The 22,167-nt window shown below is 35.6% G+C and overlaps 1 protein-coding gene across 3 annotated transcripts in view; it reads left to right on the top strand.

Annotated features, from left to right (window-relative positions):
* Positions 1–22,167, top strand: part of UPF2 (UPF2 regulator of nonsense mediated mRNA decay) — a 53,910-nt gene that overhangs the window by 19,859 nt on the left and 11,884 nt on the right. For all 3 annotated transcript variants that reach the window (XM_009086899.4, XM_050970084.1, XM_050970085.1), the window contains exons 9-19: positions 1,888–1,996; positions 3,171–3,284; positions 4,521–4,637; positions 9,548–9,733; positions 10,272–10,475; positions 11,071–11,346; positions 12,718–12,901; positions 14,954–15,093; positions 16,106–16,210; positions 17,117–17,215; positions 17,903–18,070. In XM_009086899.4, the coding sequence (XP_009085147.1) occupies positions 1,888–1,996; positions 3,171–3,284; positions 4,521–4,637; positions 9,548–9,733; positions 10,272–10,475; positions 11,071–11,346; positions 12,718–12,901; positions 14,954–15,093; positions 16,106–16,210; positions 17,117–17,215; positions 17,903–18,070 (1,702 nt within the window). The remainder of the gene's footprint in view (positions 1–1,887; positions 1,997–3,170; positions 3,285–4,520; positions 4,638–9,547; positions 9,734–10,271; positions 10,476–11,070; positions 11,347–12,717; positions 12,902–14,953; positions 15,094–16,105; positions 16,211–17,116; positions 17,216–17,902; positions 18,071–22,167) is intronic.

Genomic DNA, 22,167 nt, shown 5'->3' with positions numbered 1-22,167 from the left:
TAAGTTCTTCCCCCCCTTCTCGAGAGAAAGAAATGCTTTTGGAGAGAACAAAGCACTGCATGTACCAGTAGATGGTGCCACTGCTACTGGAATGTCTCCACTGCTGAACGTGAAATTGTCTCCCCTGAGAGGGAGCAAACTCTGTCTCTGATTACCAATTTCAGCGTAATTAACCCAAGGCTATTCCTTATTATATTTCACCTATTTAGAAATACCCAGTCTTAGTATGCTTCCTCATGAAGAAACCTTTTGTGTCCTGCAAGGGAATAATAACAATGTGCTCTAAGACTTTAATTTTCCCCTAGGTATACTCAGTTTACAGAGGTGAAATTATTAGCTCTCAGCGGGCCGGTACTTGTTGAGACCAGAATAAAACTTTCTAATATTTGTTTTAAAACAGTTGCCATACAGAAATCCCCTCAGTTAAATACACCCTCTTAGTTCAGCAATAGTCCTCTCTTAATTTTGCTTTTGTGGGTGTGTGTGAACTAGTGAGACTTTCACTTCTCTCAAAGTTAATGGCTAAATGCTTAATAACATGGTAGTAATTTGCTGTGGGTAGTCAGCCTTGACTGTGTGTTCCAACAAACTTGAAAAATGTAAATACTGCTTCAGTTATTGATTAACAGAAGAGATAAAACCTGTTCAATAGGTAACTGAGGTACCCACAATGTTTCACCAGGAGTCTCATGTGTTACCAGCAGGCTGCCTGGTTATGTTTTGGGGGGAGTGTATTCTGATGCTTCTAACCCACAATTTAAATACATAATTGTCTCTTTTCCTGCACATGGGTATTAAATATCTTGGAAATGGGCTCCAGTGACATAGAAAGAGAAAGGAGGCAGTTGTGATGGCTTTGTTTTGGAGTTTTTGACTTGATGCTTTGTGCTAGGACAAGCTCTGTGTATCAGCTGTGCTTTTGGCTTTTGGTTTGTTTTTTTTTTTTTTTTTGTTAGCATAGTTTTTTCTTTTTTGTTTTCCTTTCCTGAGCACTAGGGAAAACCTTAATCCCTCATAAAGTGTAAACTCAAGATGCATTTTCCCTTACAGGCAATTTCTCAGAAGAAGCATGCAAATTTAGGATGTTCCTCTCCAGTTACTTTGGCTTGTTCTAGAGTTCATCTGTTTACTGCATTGCCTTAACATTCTGAAAATAAACTGAAAATACTTCCTTCAGCTTGTTAAATGATATTATGAGGCCTCAGAGTGCAGTTGGTTTCTCTGCATTTAAAACTGATATATACACAGCTGGTTTGCATAAATGTGCAAAGGAAATGTGTGTGAAGGCATGTAATTAAAGTAAGAGAGAAGGAAATAAGGAAATTCTATAGAAAATTTGGAAATATTACCATTTGTGGGAGTGCTAGCAGAGTTTTTGGGAAGAGTGGCCACACCACATCTGCTCAGCTTTGTTTTATGTAATAACGACTATTCATTTAGGAGTTTTCCACCTTAAAAGTAAAGATGTTCTCTACCTTCCTAGTTATATCTGCTGCTTTTCAGAAAAAATATTAATATAAATACCTTGGCATAACCCATGGCCTTGTCTGTAAGAACCTTTTTTTGCATGTTGAGATGAATCTGAATTTTCTTTCTGTTTAGTAATTTATTGAAGGTCAAATTCTGTAGTTGATGGTATTCATCATTTTACCTATGGCAGGAGTTAAAAAGGAAATGAACTGTGAAGAATTCCAACAGGATATGAGGGTTTGCTTTCTTGTATTATTTTTAAATCATACTGCATTCTGAAGTGGGCCAAAAAAAATGCATGTATGTAGTTCTGTCAGTGCATTGATTCTTTTCACAAGTGAAATGGTGCCCATATTTGTACACATAAATACATTTTTGTCTATAAATTGTCTGTTTTATCCTCTCCTTTGTTTTCAGATTGGATTTGCTACCATTTTATGCAAGACTGGTTGCCACATTGCATCCCTGTATGTCTGATGTAGCAGAGGATCTCTGTTCCATGCTGAAAGGGGATTTCAGGTTCCATGTATGTTTTGGTGATTTATATTTTTATTAAAACCAGATGAACTAACCTCATAAGTTGACCTTTGGGGAAAAAACCCACTTTGTGTTGTGTAGGTACTTCTAAAATTCAGTGAATGTTTTTCTGTCATCTCAGCAGTTCTAGAAAAAAGAAGAGAAAGTTCTGTTACTTTGTAAGTCTTTGTAAAAGAGAATTTTTTGCAACTTTACATATATGCTTACATATTTATATAAATGAACTGTACAACAGTTACAACAGAAGTTACAAAAATTAGAAACTCTGCTCCACCTGTGTTAAAGAGTTTTCTGTAAATTAATAACTTGCTTTTCAAATGAGACCTGACCTATTCTAACATTTCCCACTACAAGGCTACTATTGGAGGGATCAGTATTACCATATAATATTTAATTAAAATTAGATTTTACAATTTTTATCTATCAAAATTTTCCATACAAATGTATTTTTTGCTGTTGTTTCCTTCACTTTCTTTTTAAGTGTTATAACCAAACTTGTTACAGTATACAGTGGTGATTCCTTCACCATTTTCTGAGCTCTGTAGCAGAGATTTCAATTTTTTTTCTAATATTGACATTAAAAATGTGTATAAATTGCTCAGGCTTACTTGAATCTTTACAATGTTGACTTTCTCAGAAAAACTTCTTTTTGTTGGGAAAATACAATTTTCTATTTTGTGGGTTATGTTTAGACATAGATATATATTTTTGTTTGGTTCCTAAATTTATGCTGAACACCAATTATTTTAAAAGTCTGCACATTACTAAATCTGACTTTAAGAAACTATCAATATTTAATGTTTCCTTGAGGACAGTACAAGTGGCTTTACTCACATAGAGACTTCTTATTGATTCTGAAAATATAGAATCTAGAATTCTTTATCACTACTTCACTGGGGCAAAGGAGGAGAATGTTAGAGTAATTAGGAGTATGTATGTTAGAGGAATTAATTGTTTTTTGGGGGAAAATAATTGAAAATCTTCTGAAGAAACAAGGTTGCAGGGAGGGTTTTAGGAAACCCAGTGAGAAGTAAAGGTGGAGCTTGAGGAACCAAAGTGATACCAGACACTGCTGAATCCCCAGGTGTGTTTTGTGCATGTTCAGATCAAAGTAATTTAGAAGAATTGAGCGCCTACCATCAATTTTTGGTTGTTTTTTTTAGGTAAGAAAAAAGGACCAGATCAACATTGAAACAAAGAATAAAACTGTGAGATTTATTGGTGAGCTTACCAAGTTTAAGATGTTCTCCAAAAACGATACTCTCCACTGTTTAAAGGTTGGTGTTGATAGTCCTGTACTCCTGTATATGCTGACAGTGTGTCCCCATCCTATTCCCCTTACTTACCTGCTGCTGATGTGACCTGAATTCATTGCATGGGATGTTTTAAACTCTGGTGTCAGTGGCTGCTGTGCATGAGGAGACTTTGATAGCTGCTGTAGAAGTCAGAAGGTTTTACCTCTTCTAATGGGAGGAATATATTAAAATAAACTTCTACATTTGGACATAACCAAACTGCTCATCATTTTCTTTGGAAGTATGGCAGACATTGCTACTTACTAATCTTCTGTACATTGTAAAACTTCCATAATGTTGATTTCAATTAATGTTTCTGTGGAGAAAATAACAATAAGGGAGAGGGACAGGAGGCAAAAAGCATTTCAGTGATTCAGGGAGAGGCTTTTATGCATTTAAGCAGGAGCTTTTGTTTGTTGAGGAGCGAAACATCTCTGGGAAGTGTTAGTCTGTAGGCACATCATCTCACTTTGCATGTTGATAACCATTCAAACCTTGATGTCAAGTCCCAAATTAAAAATAGGTTTTAAAAAATAGAAGTGCCTTTAATAAAAGATGCTTGAGACTCACAGCTTAACATCACTTTCTGTATGAATAGTTTCTATTCATTGGCTTGCTAGATATCAAAGCTGAATTCCTAAAGAAATCATAATCACTCATGATTTCACCTCACTTGTCCATAAAATGCTGTCAAATCCAAAGCTGTGATCATTATAGTTATTGCTTAACTGAAAACAGTGCAGTGAGGTGTGCTCTGAGGTTACTGTGCCCTTGTGCAGTGTTATTGGGTGGATTGGGTGGTGGTTTTATGCTGGTCTTTCAAAAGATCCTGTTCTTCTGAAGCCTAAATTTGGGATCCATAGACTGTTCTTAGAAGAATTTTAAAATGAGAATGGTTTGGGCTGGATGGGACCTTAAAGATCATCTGGTTCCAGCCCCTTGTCTTGGACCAGTACTCCTTCCTCCAAGACTTGGTTTCTCAGAATTCCATCCAAGTGGCCTTGAACACTTCCAGGGATGGGGCATCTACAACTTCTTTGGGCAACCTGTGCCAGGGCCTTGCCAGGCCTAACATCTGATCAGTGAAATCCATTGGAATTTATTCCATAAAGAATTTAGTACCCCAGCATAGTGTCCAGTCTGGTAGATATGACTTAATGTTTTCTGCAGCTGAAAAAGATGTTTAACAAGCTGTGCTTTTATATAAATACATTCCAGATGCTTCTCTCAGACTTCTCTCATCACCATATTGAAATGGCATGTACCTTGCTGGAGACCTGTGGAAGATTCCTCTTCAGATCACCAGAATCTCACCTAAGAACCAGTGTTCTTTTGGTAAGAGGAAACTTGTTGTCTTATGGGGGAGGGTGCCCTGTTCTGACTTAAAGTATTTACTTCTTTTTGAAACTATTCTCAAGAACTCCAGTTGACCTAAAAACCTCTTCATGACTTGAAAAAAAAAGTAAAAAAAGGAATTCAATTTTTGAAGTAAAAAGCTATTGCTCTCGAACTACTAGTAATTTAGAGACAGGGCAAACCCAGAGATGAGGTTGAAAGAATATAGTAGCTGTACCTGAACATGCCTGAAATAGTGTTTGAGGGGAAAAATAGTAGTAAACAGAACCAGACATGATTTCAACTCAAATGAAAACATACATGCAAGAGGTGCTTTCTATGCCCTGTATAATGATCTGGGGTTCTAAATGTGGGGGGAAAAAAAAAAAATTCAAGACACTAAGAGAAGCAGTCCTAGAAATAGAGATTGGGAATTAAGGTTAGAATTGGGATCTGTAAGTCTGAAGAAGTACTGACAAAGACTTAAAAATAACAAGAACTGAATAAATAATAACAGAACTGAAAAATATATTTACTGTCTTGGGAGACCATCCTAAAACTCTCTGTCCAAGGCAAGAGACAGACATGGTTGAAGAAGACCTAAAGATGGATTAACTTTCTCTTAAACCAGTAGTCTCTCTTCTGGTGGTCTAGCAGTGGCATACTTGGGTATATTGTTGTACAATTTATTTTCCACAAAATACTGGTTTTTTCTGAACCTCTTTGAATGTCAGAACATCTGTTGAGGTGGTACAGTCATGAGAGGAAAGAGATGGGCAAATTAACTGCCAGTTCCTTGGCTCTTGCTTTTTGTAGCCGTGTACTTTGTATCTTGAAAGGTTTGAATCTCAATTTTCTAAAGGTTTGCCAGCTGATGAGTTGTATTGTGAAATATATTCCTTTCCGTAATCAAGGATTTTTCCCTTGAAAACTCAGTTCCATTATCTTTAAAAGACATTTTACTCATTACTATCACTTTATGGCAGTTAATAAAACTTTTAGATGTCAGGAAAAATTAAATACTTATACCAGAGCTGGTTTTTGTAACTGACTACTTTTAATGTTATGCACTACAAAAATGCTGACTGTTAGCTGGATTGCTGGAATCTGCTGGATGAATGCTAAACATGGTTTAACTGGGAAGTGCAAGACAAACCACAAACACTGTTTGAATTACTGAGGCTTAAAGCTTCACAAGTTTTTGGATAAGTGGTCTTTTCTTATTCATTGAGGAGCCAGGAGAAGGTGAAAGATGGCAAATAAGTTTGGACTATCTATTTATTAAGATGTAAAATAGGCTAAGTAGAATTATATTCTTCATCCATCTTAATAGCTGCATTTTCTAACATTCCCCTAAAAAACCTACAGAGATTAATTTTGACTTAAATAGTCTTATACAAATTAGATCATAGTCTTATGGTACAAGTTAGTGTGAACTGTGGAAAAGATTTTTCCCATAACAAGCTGATAACAATATTGTGGTAAAAATCTAAGCAATTGTTAAGCTGATCTACTCTTATGGGTAGAATTAAGGCCTATTGATCCTCTAAATAATTATTGGTCCTAATCTTTACTGCTGATGATGTATTTTGTAATAAGATTCCAGATTGGCTGTTTGTCTCCTATTAAAGACAATGTTGCTTTGTGCTGGTGTAGAAGAAAGTTATAGTTAAGAATGGATTTTAAAAGTAATTAAGGGAAAATTACTTATTGAGAAGTAAAGTGTTCTGTAAGGGCATTGCAAATTTAGTGGCACTAAGTAACTTATTCTAGTGATCATATCCTGGTTTTGCAGATTATTTAGAGATTCTTCTTTCATTAGGACAATATTTATTTCTAGTAATGGTCTTCTCAGCAAATCTTTCCAATTCAGTGTCCTTTATGTAATTGAAAATACTAATGTAAAACTAGATTGGCTTTAGGATTGATCAGTTGATAAATGAATTACTTGAATTGGATTATTTGAATTGGATCTTTGAAAGGAAGATCAGCTTCATCTTGATCTATGTTTCTGTAACATAATTGAGTTTAAATGTCAAATTCTTGTATTATACTGTTGTGGTCTTGCTGAAAGAATATTTGCAATTCTGGTATTAAAAGCTTCCTGATGCATTTTTAATCATATAACCTAGAAAATTTTCTTAAGCTATAGGGCCAGATCCCTTGTGTTAATATACAGAACTTAAGGTTCCTGGTGCCTTCCTTCTTGGTGTGGCTGCTTTTACTGGTGCTGTTAAAACTGGGAGATGTTGTTTGTAGGGGAGGAGGCTGTGGCAAAGTAAATGCAGTTCATGGAGAACAGTGTTAGTTCACTGTAACAATAACATGCTTCCAGGAAATTAAAAATTTCCATTTTGAACTGTCAGAACAAGTAGCAGGGTAGAGCAGTGCAGGTATTAAAGGGAAGCAGGAGCTGAACAGTTTCAGGATCTTGCTGTAATCTGATGTTTAAATGTCAGTTATGCTGAAATGCTTTCCAAAATTGGAATTCTCATGATGCTTAGGTTTGGATTAGTTACTTCTTTCTTTTGTTTTTTTTCTCTAATGGTCACCAGATTTTCTTTTGAAATGCTTCTGCAATATATGCTACATGCAGAAAGATTTTGCTACTCACCAATAAGAAAAACTCAAACAGTTTTAATATTTTAACATGGATACTTTAATATTGTTTGTGGTCTGTTTTTATCAAAGGAAAAACAGAAACCTAATCTTCAAATGTAGTACTTTACCTGTGTAGTTCTTCATTTTAGCCTAGAAAAATGAGGACCCAAAATAGCTGGTGGGCTTAAAGCACTATGGACCACAGGTCTTGCTTTTTTCTTCTGAATTGCATCAAGGTTTTTGTCACTACAAACAGTGTAATGTTATGATTTCTCTTTCCTGCCTGTCCATCTGATGCCTTAGCTGAAAAAGGACTGAAACAGTTTCTTGAAATGCTGAAGATTTTTAATAAGTAGAGGTTAAGACTAATACAATCCACTTACAGTTAGAACACACACTCAGGACTGCTCAAAACCCAATAAATGACAATGATGTTGAGACTTCAGGTAGTGCATATTGTCTCTTCTGGAAGAAACAGTTTAATTTTAAACTATTATTTACAGTATAATGTACAACTTTTTATAACAGGAAAGTACACAAATATTTAGGTTTAGGGGGTTTTAAATGTTATTTGCAAGCCCTTTTGCAAATAACATTTTCTCTGTTCTGCTTCACTTTGACCCACCTCATTTTTCAGTTTATAATGTGGCATGATAAATGCTTTTAAGGCAGCAAAGGTCTATTTTCTCTTGATTTGTCTAGAAAAGGTGAAGCATTTTCAAAGGTAACATTAACATATATGACATGGTAAAGTTTGGGAATTTTCTACTCTTAAGTGTTTTTTCCCCACATAAAACAATTGATGTAATCAGTTGTTAAGTGCTTGTGCATCTGTTAGGTGCTTGTAGGAAAATGTGCTGCTACTGACAGAAATTTCCCATTAGGAAAGGAACAGTCTCACAGGGAATCAAAGGAAAGACCATTTGTGTCGTGGAAAAGGTTAAGAATGAAATGCCTTAGGGTTGGTGTCAGATGGAGACCTTCCTGGTGATAGATGACTAAATCCAGGAGGAAATTTACATTATTTGTTGGGTTACTATGTTACACAAAGCTACTGTTCCTCATTGAGTTAGCAGCTGAAACTCAGCGTTATGGAGCTGTTTGAGTACATTGACATTTCAGTTGAACTGAAATGTCTGCCTTGTAAAAGAAATTTTTAATTGTTCAGGTTTAGTGGAAAGGCCACCAGCATGAAAAACAGTGATTTCTCACCAATAATCAAAGGAGGTTTAAACTCTTGGTTGGTTTACTGCCCTGCCTGAATGGATATACCAACATTTGTGTGTAGGGATGAAACAATACTTACATGTTAATTCTGTTTATCTGTTTGGAGTTATAAATTCCTGTGTAGCCAACCTCTAGCAGCTAATAAAGTTTACATAGGTCCAGTTTCCTGGTGAACCACCACAGAGTGATTTAGAATATATAGGATCACTTACAGAATTACACCTATATATATGTAATTACACAGGTGCATACTGAAAAGTATTTCATAATGGAATTAAGCTCATCTTTAACTGTAAAAATCAGCAGCTTAGAACTCCTTTTTTCATTATTGTACAGAAAGTTTAGATAACAGAAATTTTTGAAATTCCATAAAATAAACCTTGACTTACATATCTAAAGTGAAGTATGCAGAAAAGAATTTATTCAGTGAGGAAAATCAGGACAATCTTGACAATTAATCACAGTAATTAGTGCAAAGTCTTACTTGTCTGATTTTTCCTGAAACATTACTTTATGGTAGATACTGTTTTTCTTGCAGTTGATTCTGCTTGGGTAAACAGCAGTAATGGAGCATGGAGGAAGGAAAATTCTATTGTCTACAACTTTGGAAATTCATATGAAACCATCAAAAATTCTCTGGAATTTCATGCTGATGTCAAAAGTAGATTGAATTATCTTTTGATAATTCACTGTGTTTTTGTCAAGACATCAATATTTCAGCTACTCTATTTAAATAAAATCTAGTTAAATAATGTTTTAAACAGAGTTCCTGGTAGTCTTATCAACCATTTATCTGAACAGTATCATTAAGAGTTTGAATTAAATCTTAAATACTTTTCCAAAACTTTTTTTACCACAGGTGAGCCATTATAAAAATAGGGATCATAAAGAAAAGTGACCATGGAAAGAGAAACACAGAACCATATATATGTACTCTGTCTTTTTTTCTCTCTACCCAAGCTTTTAACTTACTTTTCTGTAATCTTTCATATTTACTGTATCCCAAATGTAACTCTAAAAGCCTTTGGCTTGAAAATGTGGCATGTCAGCATCTCTAACAGGTCATTTACATTTGTTTCCAGGAACAAATGATGAGGAAAAAACAAGCAATGCATCTCGATGCACGCTATGTTACAATGGTAGAAAATGCCTATTACTACTGTAATCCCCCTCCAGCTGAAAAAACTGTGAAGAAAAAACGTCCTCCTTTGCAGGAATATATCCGTAAGCTTCTTTACAAGGATCTCTCCAAGGTCACCACAGAGAAGGTAAATCCTTTCAAAATCTTTAATACAGTTTTTACTGAAAGTGGTGTAGTAGTAACTTTGGAAAAGGTTCGGGGAGGGCTGTGTTTTTTCAGTTGCAAGGAAGAGGGATCATTTTTGTACTCATTAATAAAATGGTTAATTTCTTTTATTGGATGTGTAGAAGCTCCAGTTGTGGACCTGTGTTCTCAACAGCATCACATGCTGAACAAAGGGAGAGTGAGATGAGAATCATTGTGTTCTGTACATTGTGTTGGGAGAATGAGGGACAAAGGGCTTCAGCTAAATACAGACTGTAAGAGCAAGGAAATTATGGAACAGCCTTGGACAACTTGATCAGTAGCTCAAGGACAGCAGTTGGGTTATGTACATAAAGTTTTCCATAGCCACTGCAGGTCAGGAGGATGCCTGGAAGGGAGAATGAGGTTGTTTGCAGGTGCTTGCAGGGATTTCATCCCAGCCGGGAGAGAGGGGGGATGACGGGGAGCATCTTGATATTTTACCTGCTAAAATGTGAAGCTTGTCTTAAAATTTGGTTTAGGTCCTGAGACAGATGCGCAAGCTGCCTTGGCAGGATGCAGAAGTTAAGGACTATGTTATATGCTGTATGATCAACATCTGGAATGTGAAATATAATAGTATTCACTGTGTAGCCAACCTCTTAGCAGGGTTGGTCCTTTACCAGGAAGATGTGGGAATTCATGTTGTGGATGGAGTGCTAGAGGATATTCGACTAGGAATGGAGGTAAACAATCAGTATCCTTGCTAAGCTATACTCATCTACTTGTGTTAAAAGGAAAACTAAAATAATTGTGCTTAAAGAAAGGATTTTTTTTGTCTGGTGACTTTTCTACCTCAGTTACTTGTTTTGTATAGGTTTATTTAAATTAATAGAATAACTGTACCCAAAAAACCCCAACAAAACCAACTATCATTACTTAAGACAATTGTTTTGCCTCCCTTATCATAGTATGGCCATAGAATTTATTCTTTGACAGTGTAGACAGATTTATACAATTTCCAATAACTTTGGAGACCAGTCCATATTTTGAAAGCTGTTATAATTATAAGATTTCTCTGACTGAAAAGTCATCATAGATTTAAGATGGAGTGTATGCTAAATGTATTGGAACTTACTAGCTGCCCAGCTCTCATAACTACTTTTTAATGTTTGCTTTCATGTAATGTATGTAGCCACAAATAACCATCTTTTATTATAAGAAATTCTGTCAACTTTTTTATACAGTTTTTTCCTTTGTAAGAGGTTGGTTGGGGTTGGTTTATTAAATTTTCTATTGTGTCTGCATAAGAGTGAATTTCTTTGTTCTTTTTTGATAAAGGTTAATCAACCAAAGTTCAACCAACGCCGGATCAGCAGTGCCAAGTTTTTGGGGGAGCTTTACAATTATCGAATGGTGGAGTCAGCTGTAATATTTAGAACTCTGTATTCCTTCACCTCATTTGGTGTGAACCCTGATGGCAGTCCTAGTCCACTGGACCCTCCAGAACATCTTTTCAGAATCAGACTTGTCTGTACTATCCTCGATACCTGTGGGCAGTATTTTGACAGAGGATCCAGCAAGCGAAAACTTGATTGCTTCCTTGTATATTTTCAGGTATTCTGAGTTTTATGCAGATCTGTAAAGTTCTTTAACAAGCTAAAATAAGTCAGTCTGGTACGTATTTATCTCGTTGTTCTCTAGCACTGTGATTTGTAGAATCTTGTCTGTCTGGTAGCAGTTTTAGTTTCCAGTGATATGTTGAGTTATGCCAAAATGATCTGGAGGCACTCAGTGTTCACATTGGGATTTGCTGAACTTGAAGAAGAGATTATTTGGGCTGCTGTCCTCAGCTAATGGTTTTTGTAGAGAAAGAGGAGTCAGATACTTCTCAGGCATGCACAGTGAAAGGATGAGAAGTAATGGGCACAAGTTACAAAGAAAGTTCTGACTCAATAAATGTAGTGAAGTGGGGAGAAGATTCCATAATGAATGTTTAAATGCTGAAATGAGGAATTCCAGGCCATGGAATTAAATCCAGTGAGTTTCAGCATAAATATTTTTTTCCTTCTGCTTTTCTCTATAATTTATACTAAAACAAGGGCATTAAAAAATTAAGATGATAACTTATTTCAAACCTTAAGGATACAAATCACTCATGTGCATGCAAATGGTGTTTGGAAGCATAGAACCTCAGAAAGGTTTGGGTTGGAAGAGACCTCAAGGATCACCCTGTTCAATCCCCTGCCATGGTCAGGGACATCTCCCACTGGACCAGGCTGCTCACATTATGATATGGTCTGTTTCTTAAATGAAAAAAGAAATGTTTTGGGGAAGACATCATTATATTTCTGTTACACGTAATAATTTCAGCCAGTTGTCCTCTTGAGTATGTCATCTTTTAAGTAGGATTCTGTTATTCATACTTCATTTTCAGATGCAGTTTTTGCAGCACCTTGGTTCTCAAGTTCTACTGTTAGGTTCACTTAAAATCAGCATTAATTTTTTACAATGTCATTGTAAGAGGTTTATGTGTATTTATTGTAAAGCAAACTGTATAAGGCAGTTGAAGCTGGCTGCAGTCAAGATTTTTTTTATGATGTTTTCTCCCTTTTCCCCATAATATGCCTTTGGGGAAATTGATTTTCTTGAAAATATTTGGAGGAAGGAATTGAAAGCTGTCTGGTTGTTAAATGGTCATTTCTTGTAGAAGGAGTTTACCATGGGAAGGTACTTTCTTGTCAGGGCTTTTTTGTTGAGTCTTCATATTTATAACAGTAGTTATGATTCTTAATGCTTGTGATATCCAGTGTTACCAAACAAGTTGTAGTGATACCAAAATATCTAATAGTTGTATGAAACAGGAGAGCTGTGACATGAAAGCTTTTGCATTTTTTACTGCACAAAAATGGCATTTTAAACTTTGTAACTTAAATGGCTTATAAATATCATTGTGCATATAATTGATTTCAATATTTGGTATTCTAGCGCTATGTGTGGTGGAAAAAAAGTCTGGATGTCTGGACAAAAGACCACCCTTTTCCTATAGACATAGACTATATGATCAGTGATACACTGGAGCTGCTGAGACCAAAGATAAAGCTCTGCAGTTCCCTGGAAGAAGCTGTCAGACAGGTGCAAGACTTGGAACGAGAATTCTTAATAAAATTGGGTAAGAAAAATGTGCAAGGGAAGTATTTTTGACAATTCCTGCAGCTCTTAAAATTGTCTCTTTATGTTGGTAATAGAGAACTGTTGTTCTTGTTATGAACATTTATTCTCATGATAGAAACATTTTTGTACCTTTTTTGTGTGTTACTTTCTAATCATTATAGATACCATATAGAATCTCCATAACTCTAAAATAATAGATGTTGTAAAAAATTGTATGAATACTCTTAATATAGTAGTAGTTGGAGAGTAGAAGTGTGTGTATATGTATTAATTTATGGAGTCACATTGTGCAAGTTATGAGGAAGAAAATAATTTAATTAGAAAAGTGTAGTAATCACACTAATTTCAGGAGAAAACAGTTGGGCTGGCAGCACAGCTCAGTTGAAAATATACTGATTAGTGAGTATTTAAACAGTTATCATCATATTAACCTTTAAACCTCTTGTACATATCTGTTCTTAGAAAAAGTTGGATATACTGTGCTCATTGTTAAATGGAGTTGTTTTCTAACCTTCCATTTTTATTTGAAAACAAGCTAGTTCATTAAAAGAGTTTATAAATAAATTTTGCACTTTTTAAGTGTTAATTAGAGCACTTCACCTACTTGGACTCATTCAATTTTTAAGAATACTCCTTTCATTCAGTGAGATGAGTATGTCTAATAGCCACATAAAAGGTTGCAACTTCTGTTTTAGGAGGAACTTTTTTAAAATAATGCTGTTTATTTAATTGACATACCTTGAAATTCCCTATGCAGTAACTGAAAAGCAGATTTGAATTCCCCTATGGTGTCATCTAAACTCATGGTTTTCATGCTCTCAAAATGATAACCAAGAAGAAATATACAACGAGTTATATAAACTGTAATATTCTTTTGAAAGGTATATAGCACTTCCTTCCTACAAATAACAGGAGCTTCACAAAATTTTACTCTGATGGCTGACCCTGAGTGCAGTTGGTCTGATGTCATAAAAGGAATGACAATTTGAATAGTGACTGTGTTGACTCCTCAGTAAACTCCTAGAGAAACTAGTGGTGTCATCAGCAGTCCTCTGGAGGATTAAGTGGCTTTGTAAATTAAGAAAAGAAAAATATGAGAAGAATAGTGTATGCAGGAAGTTTGGGGATTTTGCACTGGATGACTTAAACATTGCAATAGTCATTCTCTAAAAACAGATCTTAATTTTTTTCCTGAATCAGAACCATGCTCAATTCTTGAATACATTCTGATTGAAATTTATATTTAAGACTAGGCTGGACACAGAAACACTGGAAAAAGCTAAGACTAATTTTTCACTTTTGTGGAAATGGTACAGATAATGGTATTAGATTGAAGAATGCCTTACTGAAAGAAAGGAGATATGTATGTTTGATATTTTACACACAGAGTAAACTAAAACATCATGAAGGACAGAAGGCAAGCAAGTCAGAAAGAGAAACTGCAAGATGCACTAAATACACAGTGTAAGAATGTCAGACCTGTCTGCAAGGAGGATGAGCACACCAGATAGTACTTGTGGAAGAGACTTTGCTTTCCCAGAGATTTCAGATAGGCACCTACATCCTCATAGGTTCAAGTACAGCCTCAGAGCATTAGGAGAGAGTCATAAAGGTTTATTATAGGCTGAGAAAATTGTTGTTTGGAAACTGTTAATTAACAGTAGAGGGAAGTACTGAAGCAAAGACTGAAGGGGCTTCATGTCTCTGGTTCTGCTGGTTTTGTGCAGTCTCTGTAGTTTGGAACTCAGATTTTGTTGTATGTGTCAGTAGGGTCCACATTTAGTTTGAGGATGTTTTGAGGCAATTTGCACAGCTTCTTCTGTTCTCTGGAAGATTTTAAACATTCTCTTTGAGGTTTTCCTCCTTTTCTGACAGGACATTATTACCCTTTATGTCTAAGCTAACTGTAAAAGAAATGTTTCGTTCAGAAGTCAAATGTTTAAGTTTTAGTGCTTGGTAACAATGGACTTTTGATGTGATCTTCCACGTATAACTTAAGTGGTTATATGTGTTCTAATGTTCTAAATCTTTCTCTTTTTCCAAATTTCAGGAATTGTGAATGACAAAGATTCCAAGGATTCCATTACAGAAGGAGAGAATCTGGAAGAGGATGAAGAAGAGGAGGAAGGTGGAGCAGAGACAGAGGAACAATCTGGAAATGAAAGTGAAGTAAATGAGCCTGAAGAAGAGGTGAGCTTAATCATTACCTTGCCTCATATAAAAGAAGTGGTTTTGATTGCTTGTTACTTTCTGAAGCCCTTCTAAGTCAGAATTAGCAGGTGAAATCTGGGTGTGCACAGCGCAGTCAGTACTGTGAGGATATTCCCTTCCCAGTTCCATGTATGTGGAAAACTGAGTGTCTGAGGCTTATTCCTTATTTTTGCAGAAACTTGAACCTGACAGCTTTGCACAGGTTATGTGCTGCTTCTCAGCAAGAAGATACCTTCAGCTTTTGGCATGAAAAAAACTCACTTTCAGATGACTTTATCTCTTTTAGAAGCAAATGTATTGACTAAATGTCAAAGCAGTCATTAGGAAAAATAACAGGTGTTCAGAGTATGAATATGAATAAATAAAAGATTTATGGAGCATAAAACCTTCCTTGTTTACTGTGTTAATAATATTTTCAATCACAAGTGGTGGAGCCAATAAAAAGAACCCACAAGTACGTAGAAATCCTGATTTGTCATCGTGACACAGCAAAGCTGACGTGATACTGGTATTGTTACAAGAAAATGAGTTCATCAAGGAAAAATACAGAACAGTTCTTCTCCATATGCTTGGGCTGGTTGATTTATTAATAAGCTTTCTTTCAATAGATGTCTCTCAGCATTAAAGCTCCTGAAGTTTGTGCCTTCACCCATAAATTAGTATCAATAGGATCAGAAACAGTTGCAGCATGGGGAAGACACCTGGGAGATCTTTGTATTTCCCTTCTTTGAACTTAAGGAGTTCTTGCCAGTCCATTCCTCCAGCTTGTGGAGTTCCCTCTGAGTGGCAGCATGTATCAGCCACCAGTCCCAGTTTTCTGCTGTACATTTGTGAAATTAGTAATAAAGCTGAGTTCATATTGAATGATTAAATAAAAACCAAACAAATTTACAAAGACTTAACTAAGCAGAATGAAGAGTTTAGGAAAATGTTTGAGGACCAGCTTTCCTTCTTGTTTAAAATAGTCATCAGTTAAAATTGAATATTTCAGGAGGGCTCTGACAATGAGGAAGAAGAGGGTGAAGAAGAGGAGGAAGAGAACACTGATTATCTTACGGACTCCAATAAGGAAAATGAAACTGATGAGGAGAATACAGTATGTATTGAGCTGGAGATAAGTGAATTGAGTTTTTTCTTTACTCAATGTTTTTTGCCAATGCTACTCATAATATATCTGGAAAAATAACAGCAAATACACTTCCTGCTATTCTTTCAAGTACATTTTATAGCTTATTTTCATGTATGCATACTTTGGTTATTACCTTTTGAAAATTTTTATGCTGTCAAATTTGCTACAACTTGTTTTCTTAAGACTGTTAGCTTTCACAGGTACCTAGACTGGAAAATATTGTGTAAATGATGGTTTTGCAATGCCAGCAATAGCAGCAAACTGGTAGGATACAACAAGGTAAATCAATTACACTCCACTAGATCTCAAAACAGAAAAGGAGACGAGCCAAGAAGTGTGAAATTCCTACAATATAAATTTGGGATTGACAGATTAAAATGTTTGCAGCTGAAGAACCCACCTAGTTGAGCCTGAATTGCAGTTACATAGTAAGGAAATAATGAACATTATAGAACAATGTGTTACAGTGCTGACTTCTGACATTTTTGTTGTCATGTTGTGCTTTCCAAATAATTTCAGGCCTTTGCCCTGAAAACATAATCTAACTTTATGGACTTAATGGAAAATTGAATTAGAGTAGGTGTGTTAAGGATAGAGACTTTTTTTTTTTAAATTGTTGCCGCATCTTGAATGTGTCCCTGCACCTGCACACACACACACACGAGTCTGTCAGAATGAGTGACCATAAATCAGGAAATATGCCTTTCAAGAAAATCATCAAGGCTGAAAACGTCTTTTTTGAACAATTTGGTTCTATAAACATTTTGGTTGTGTATGATACAGAAGCAATAAGGACATTTTCTACTTTTTTCTAGACTGAATGTTCATATTTCTGAAACTAATGTAATGGATGATTTTTTCCCATTGCAATAGGAAGTAATGATTAAAGGAGGAGGACTAAAGCATGTCCCTTGTGCAGAGGATGAGGACTTCATTCAGGCCTTGGATAAAATGATGCTGGAAAATCTTCAGGTATAAATAGTTATTTTCTCAATTTGATGTACAGCTAAGTGTAGTTGATTTCTTTCTTAAAGTAAGTAAGTGATTAATGCTTATGTTACCATACTAAAGGAATGAAGTTTTTTTTTTTTCTTTGTTTTGGCCTCTTCTCTGCAGTTGACTTGTTTGGCTTTTAGTAAAATAGCTGTTACTTGTATTGTTTGCCCAGTGAATACATGACGTACTGACATATGTTTTACAGAATGAGTAATGAATGCATCAGATACTGTACAAAACTTCTGACTTTATCTTAGGTTTTCTTAGGCTTAAGTTGCAGATACATTTAAATTTGCATAAGGTTTTAGTACTTTGTTTTCTTAGTCACATCTGGTAAATATTTCAGTACTGAGTATAGCAATCCCTGTATAATAAATGTATTAATAAGATGTACAAAAAAAATCTTGAATTAAGACTGTACATTCTGCAGTGTGTCTCATCAGGTCTCTAGATTTCTTTCCCTAAGAGATTGCCTTGTAACTTCCTTCTTCACAAGCAAGGAAAACAAAAGGAAAGTATACTAAGCCTAATAAATGTAGTTATATATTACTTCATTTTCCTGGAAGGTGAAGCCTTTTCTCAGTTGTGAAAATGTGAATGTTGCCAGCCTGACTGACTGTGTCAGTATCTGATCATTTATGGAATTCACTTTTTTTTTCATAGCAAAGGAGTGGTGAATCTGTTAAAGTGCATCAGTTGGATGTTGCTATTCCTCTGCATCTCAAAAGTCAGCTGAAGAAGGGCCCCCCACTTGGTGGTGGGGAAGGAGAGTCAGAGTCTGGGGACACAATGCCATTTGTCATGTTAACAAGAAAAGGCAACAAACAGCAGGTAAGGTTTAGGTACTGTTTAAATAAATAAAGGCCTTTCACTTCAAAAAAAAAAAAGTAACACAGAATTTTTTATTTATTCTTTCATTTCTCAAATCAGATACAGACAACTTCATTTTGACACCTGGAAAATACCATACATAATTTCTTGGAATTCTTGGTTAATAGAAATGATGTAGAAAAATTCTGTGGTCAGACTATACCATGACTATTTACATTTGGTGATTCTACCAGTAGGTCAGTGGTATGTCTGACATGTATTTTAGATATAGTTGCTGAAAATGAAGAGATATGGTTGGTGGACTGCCACTGAACATTGAAAGGACTAGAAAGAAAAAGGAATATTCTAGAATCTTTAAGATTCTACAGCTTTTCCTGAAAACACTTTCAGTTTCAAGACAAGATATATGGTCATTGCTAAATTCCATTTCCTAAGTAACTGCCCCTTGGCTGAATTTATTCAACTTTCAAAAAGAAAAAGTCATTATCACTGAAGACACTGTTAAGAGACTATTCCAGAATGCATGGAGTGAATCTCTTGGAGAAACTTATATGAAAATCAGGTTGATAAAACAAGCTAACTCCTTGCTTCATGCAGCTAAGCTGTATGTTAGTCTTGGCTCTTTTCTCCAGTGTATGTTTGAATTTTCCTAGCTCAGCAGATGCACAGTACACAAATCTCTACCTAACACATTCCACATGTACTTCTTGTCATGGTTTAGGGCTTTTAAAGAAATCTTTTTATTTTGGCAGTATAATTTGATGAAAATAAATTCCTCAGAATTTATATGGAAAGCATACCTAAGGAATTGTTTCATACCATCTGTCTGAGCCCTTCAAGTGTTTAGATCCATGTCATTACTTGGTTTTTACATTTGTTACCTAAATTGTGACAGTAGTGTAGCTGTTGGGGTGTATAAACTGGAGTAGGCTCCTTCTCTTCATTCATAGGAAACACATTTCAAAAATCCAGGAAGTGGTTATTCTGTTTTCTTGGAACTTCAGTGTGGTATAGAAAGTTCTGCAAAAGCTCTGGGTGGGAGATTTTTGACTGTGGTCATTGGTCTGAGAAGGGATTTAAGAGAACTCCATTTTTTAAAAAATGCTGTTTAACTTTTTCAGGATAATTTACTAGGAGTATCTGTAGTTACTAGGAATTTTGGGATCTTCATATTTCATGTAAAGGGGAAAGTATTGCAGAAATGTGACTTAGAAAAGAAAGCAGAACTTGTTTAGGAGTTTTCCCTGCTCCTCCCCCAATATTTGGTTTTTGGAGTCGGCTCTTCCTGCCAAAACTCCTCTCAGTGTTTCTAGAAATGTAGAAAACAGTTGCTTTATAGACTACTTCAGCTCTTGAATTAATGAAAGGCTTCTTTGTCCATAGTTCTGTATTCAGGAAAAAAATGTGTTTTAGTGCAGAGTTTTAATAGAAGAATAAGCAGGAAAGAAGAGGTGGAGTTGAAAAGAAAATAATTATTCCTTCTTACGGTGCTTTATTTTAAATCTGCATGAGCAGAATATGCAGTGAGTTTTGAAGTGATTCACTGTTAAGTTATAGCTGTAAACTTTCAGATTTTTAAAGCAGTCAAAAGAAGTTTGCAGCAGCCTGGGAAGCTGTAAGTAACTTCATCTGCACAGTCACCAGAGTGATAAAAGACATCAGCCTACTTGCTTGCTCTGCTAGTAATGATTTCAGTCTCTGTGTCCTTTGTCAGTGGTGCTCCTTAAACAAGAAATGTTAAAAAATGGAATGTGCTGTGCTTCCTTCCCCAGGGTAACATTTGGTTGTGGAGGTCCAATTGCCAGATATTCAGTTGACATGCCAGTGTCCACCCAGATTTTAGTGCAGCATTAACAAGTAGATTGTTTGAAGTAAAACAAGAAAAACTGATTGGTGTTTAGCAGCTGCATATATCCAAATTAATGGTCATTGCAGGTTGATAGTGACAAGGCACCATATTTTTTCCTCAAAACTTAGAAAACTAGTAGCAGTAGAACCTAACATGGTTGTTTGAAATTAAGATGATGGCATTGTGATTTATCCATAAGCCATTAGAGAGCAAGGGAAATAAAGTTGGCATCATAAGGGATCAGAGATGAGCTGTATCTAATGCCATTTGGTGTTTCTGAAGCAGGAAGTTTTATGCCAGGTAAGTATGAACTAAAATGAGATATAGACAGTAAAAAGAAAGTCAAGAAATTTGGTTACTGCCTAAGGCGGAAGATTACCTTCTCTTTGAAAGATTTTTAGCAAGGCTCCATAAAAGAATTATATCCATGGAATGGTCAAATCTCTCCCTGAATGTGAAATCTATCATCTCATTTATATCTTCATGTCTATCTCATGGCATTTTTGTAAAAATCTGTGATCTGGTCTTCTGAATAATTTTGATTTTTGATCTTTCTTCATTTTGACATCCTTAAAGTGAAATCCTCTGTCCTGCCCACATCTCACAGATTTGAGAAGAGTTTTTTGATACACCTTTTCACTATTTGCAAATTGGAAATGTTTCAGTTGTTCATTAATCATCATATCCTGTTGTAATTGTCATCAGTTACTTGATTTCAGGTGGCAGCTGATTGCCTTGAGATAGTGGTGACTATTGCCTTGACTCAGTGGTGTTTTGTTAATTGCCAGGCTGTTGTTTTTCTGTATCTGTTTCTCTCATTTACACCCTTCTATAGTTCAGTTTTCTTTTTCTACTTTAAGCTTTCTGTCTGAAAACACCAATCCCATTTAGCTGATAAATCCATGGAACAGAGAAAATATAAAGGACATATTAAAATGGATGAGGAGCTTAATGGTGAAGCTGAGGAATGATTTTTATCATGAAATGCTACTAATGGATTAGTTATTTGTGTTGTTTACATAAAGTTCATTTGATGATATCTGGGAACCTGCACAGCCTGCTTAGCAATAAGAGCTTACTTTGCTCTTGGAATTTCAGCTTTCATTTCTATTCTTCCCTGCATACCTTAATAACAAGCTCATATTTATATTCAGTATAATATGCTCTTACCCTCATCCCAACCCCCCCAAAAATCTCATCTAAATACATCTTGTAGCTGGTAGGGTTTAGGGATTTACTGTACCCAAGTTTTTCTCAGATCTTTGCAAGAGTCTCTTTACTGTTTCAAAGACAGTTTATTTTCCAGTGCTTCATCTGAGTCTTCTCACACTCATCATTGCTGCTAGTGGGGCTTTACTCTCTGAGATATCTTGAGACTGTTTAGTGATTATTGCATTAAATACCAACCGCGTGTGGTGAGGATTTTGCTTTTACTCTAAATCTTCTCAGCAGAGGTTTTGATAATTTATCTTTCTCTGCAGCTTTTGACAGTGTAACAGAAAAGAACACTTAGGAATTTACTTTTGTTTCTTTGGAAATAGATCTCCCATGATGAGTAACAAGGAGCAGGATTCAGAGTAGTTCATGGAATATTGAGAGTGATTATCCTTAAATGCATTATCCTTCTTATGGCATAGAAATACTTATCTCTAATGGACATGGAGTTGAAGGAGGAAGAGAGATTTTTCTAAATGTTTGTAAACTTTAGCATTAAAGATTTTCTTAGAACTGTTGTTTCAGTTGTGGATAAGATTAATAATTACTTCTCTGTTCTGGAACAATTATAAAAAAAATATATATGGAGAAGTAACAAATGGGATTTTCCGGGGAAAAAGATATCACCTTCCCTACACCTTCCTCAAAATATCAGCTGGATTTCCAGAGAGAGGGTACTTCTGTGGGAGTGCTAAGCTTACCTGGTGTGCCTTATGGCAAATGAGATAATGGGTTTAAATCAGAATGTGTGGTGGACATATTTGGGTATGGGGGAGGAGGAAAAGGTCAATCTGACACCATGGTTGTCTCTAGACTAAGAAGAAGCACTGGGGAACCAGAATTATTCTTAAAAAGAAATGTACTGGCCAGGGAATTCCAGGGAATGTCTGAAATGTTTTTCCTCTGTTATCACAAGGGATATAGTAGATACTCTGCTCAGGGGACTTCATCTTTTTGGAAGGAAGAGAGCTGAGGAGGGAAATGTAGGTTTCTGAACCAGCTGTGGTGCTTTTACCTGAAAACCAGGGCAATT

This window comes from Serinus canaria, chromosome 1A, assembly GCF_022539315.1.
Source record: "Serinus canaria isolate serCan28SL12 chromosome 1A, serCan2020, whole genome shotgun sequence".
Classification (NCBI taxonomy): domain Eukaryota; kingdom Metazoa; phylum Chordata; class Aves; order Passeriformes; family Fringillidae; genus Serinus; species Serinus canaria.
The sequence above is the reverse complement of the archived record's forward strand: the minus strand, read 5'-3'. Positions and strand labels throughout refer to the sequence as shown.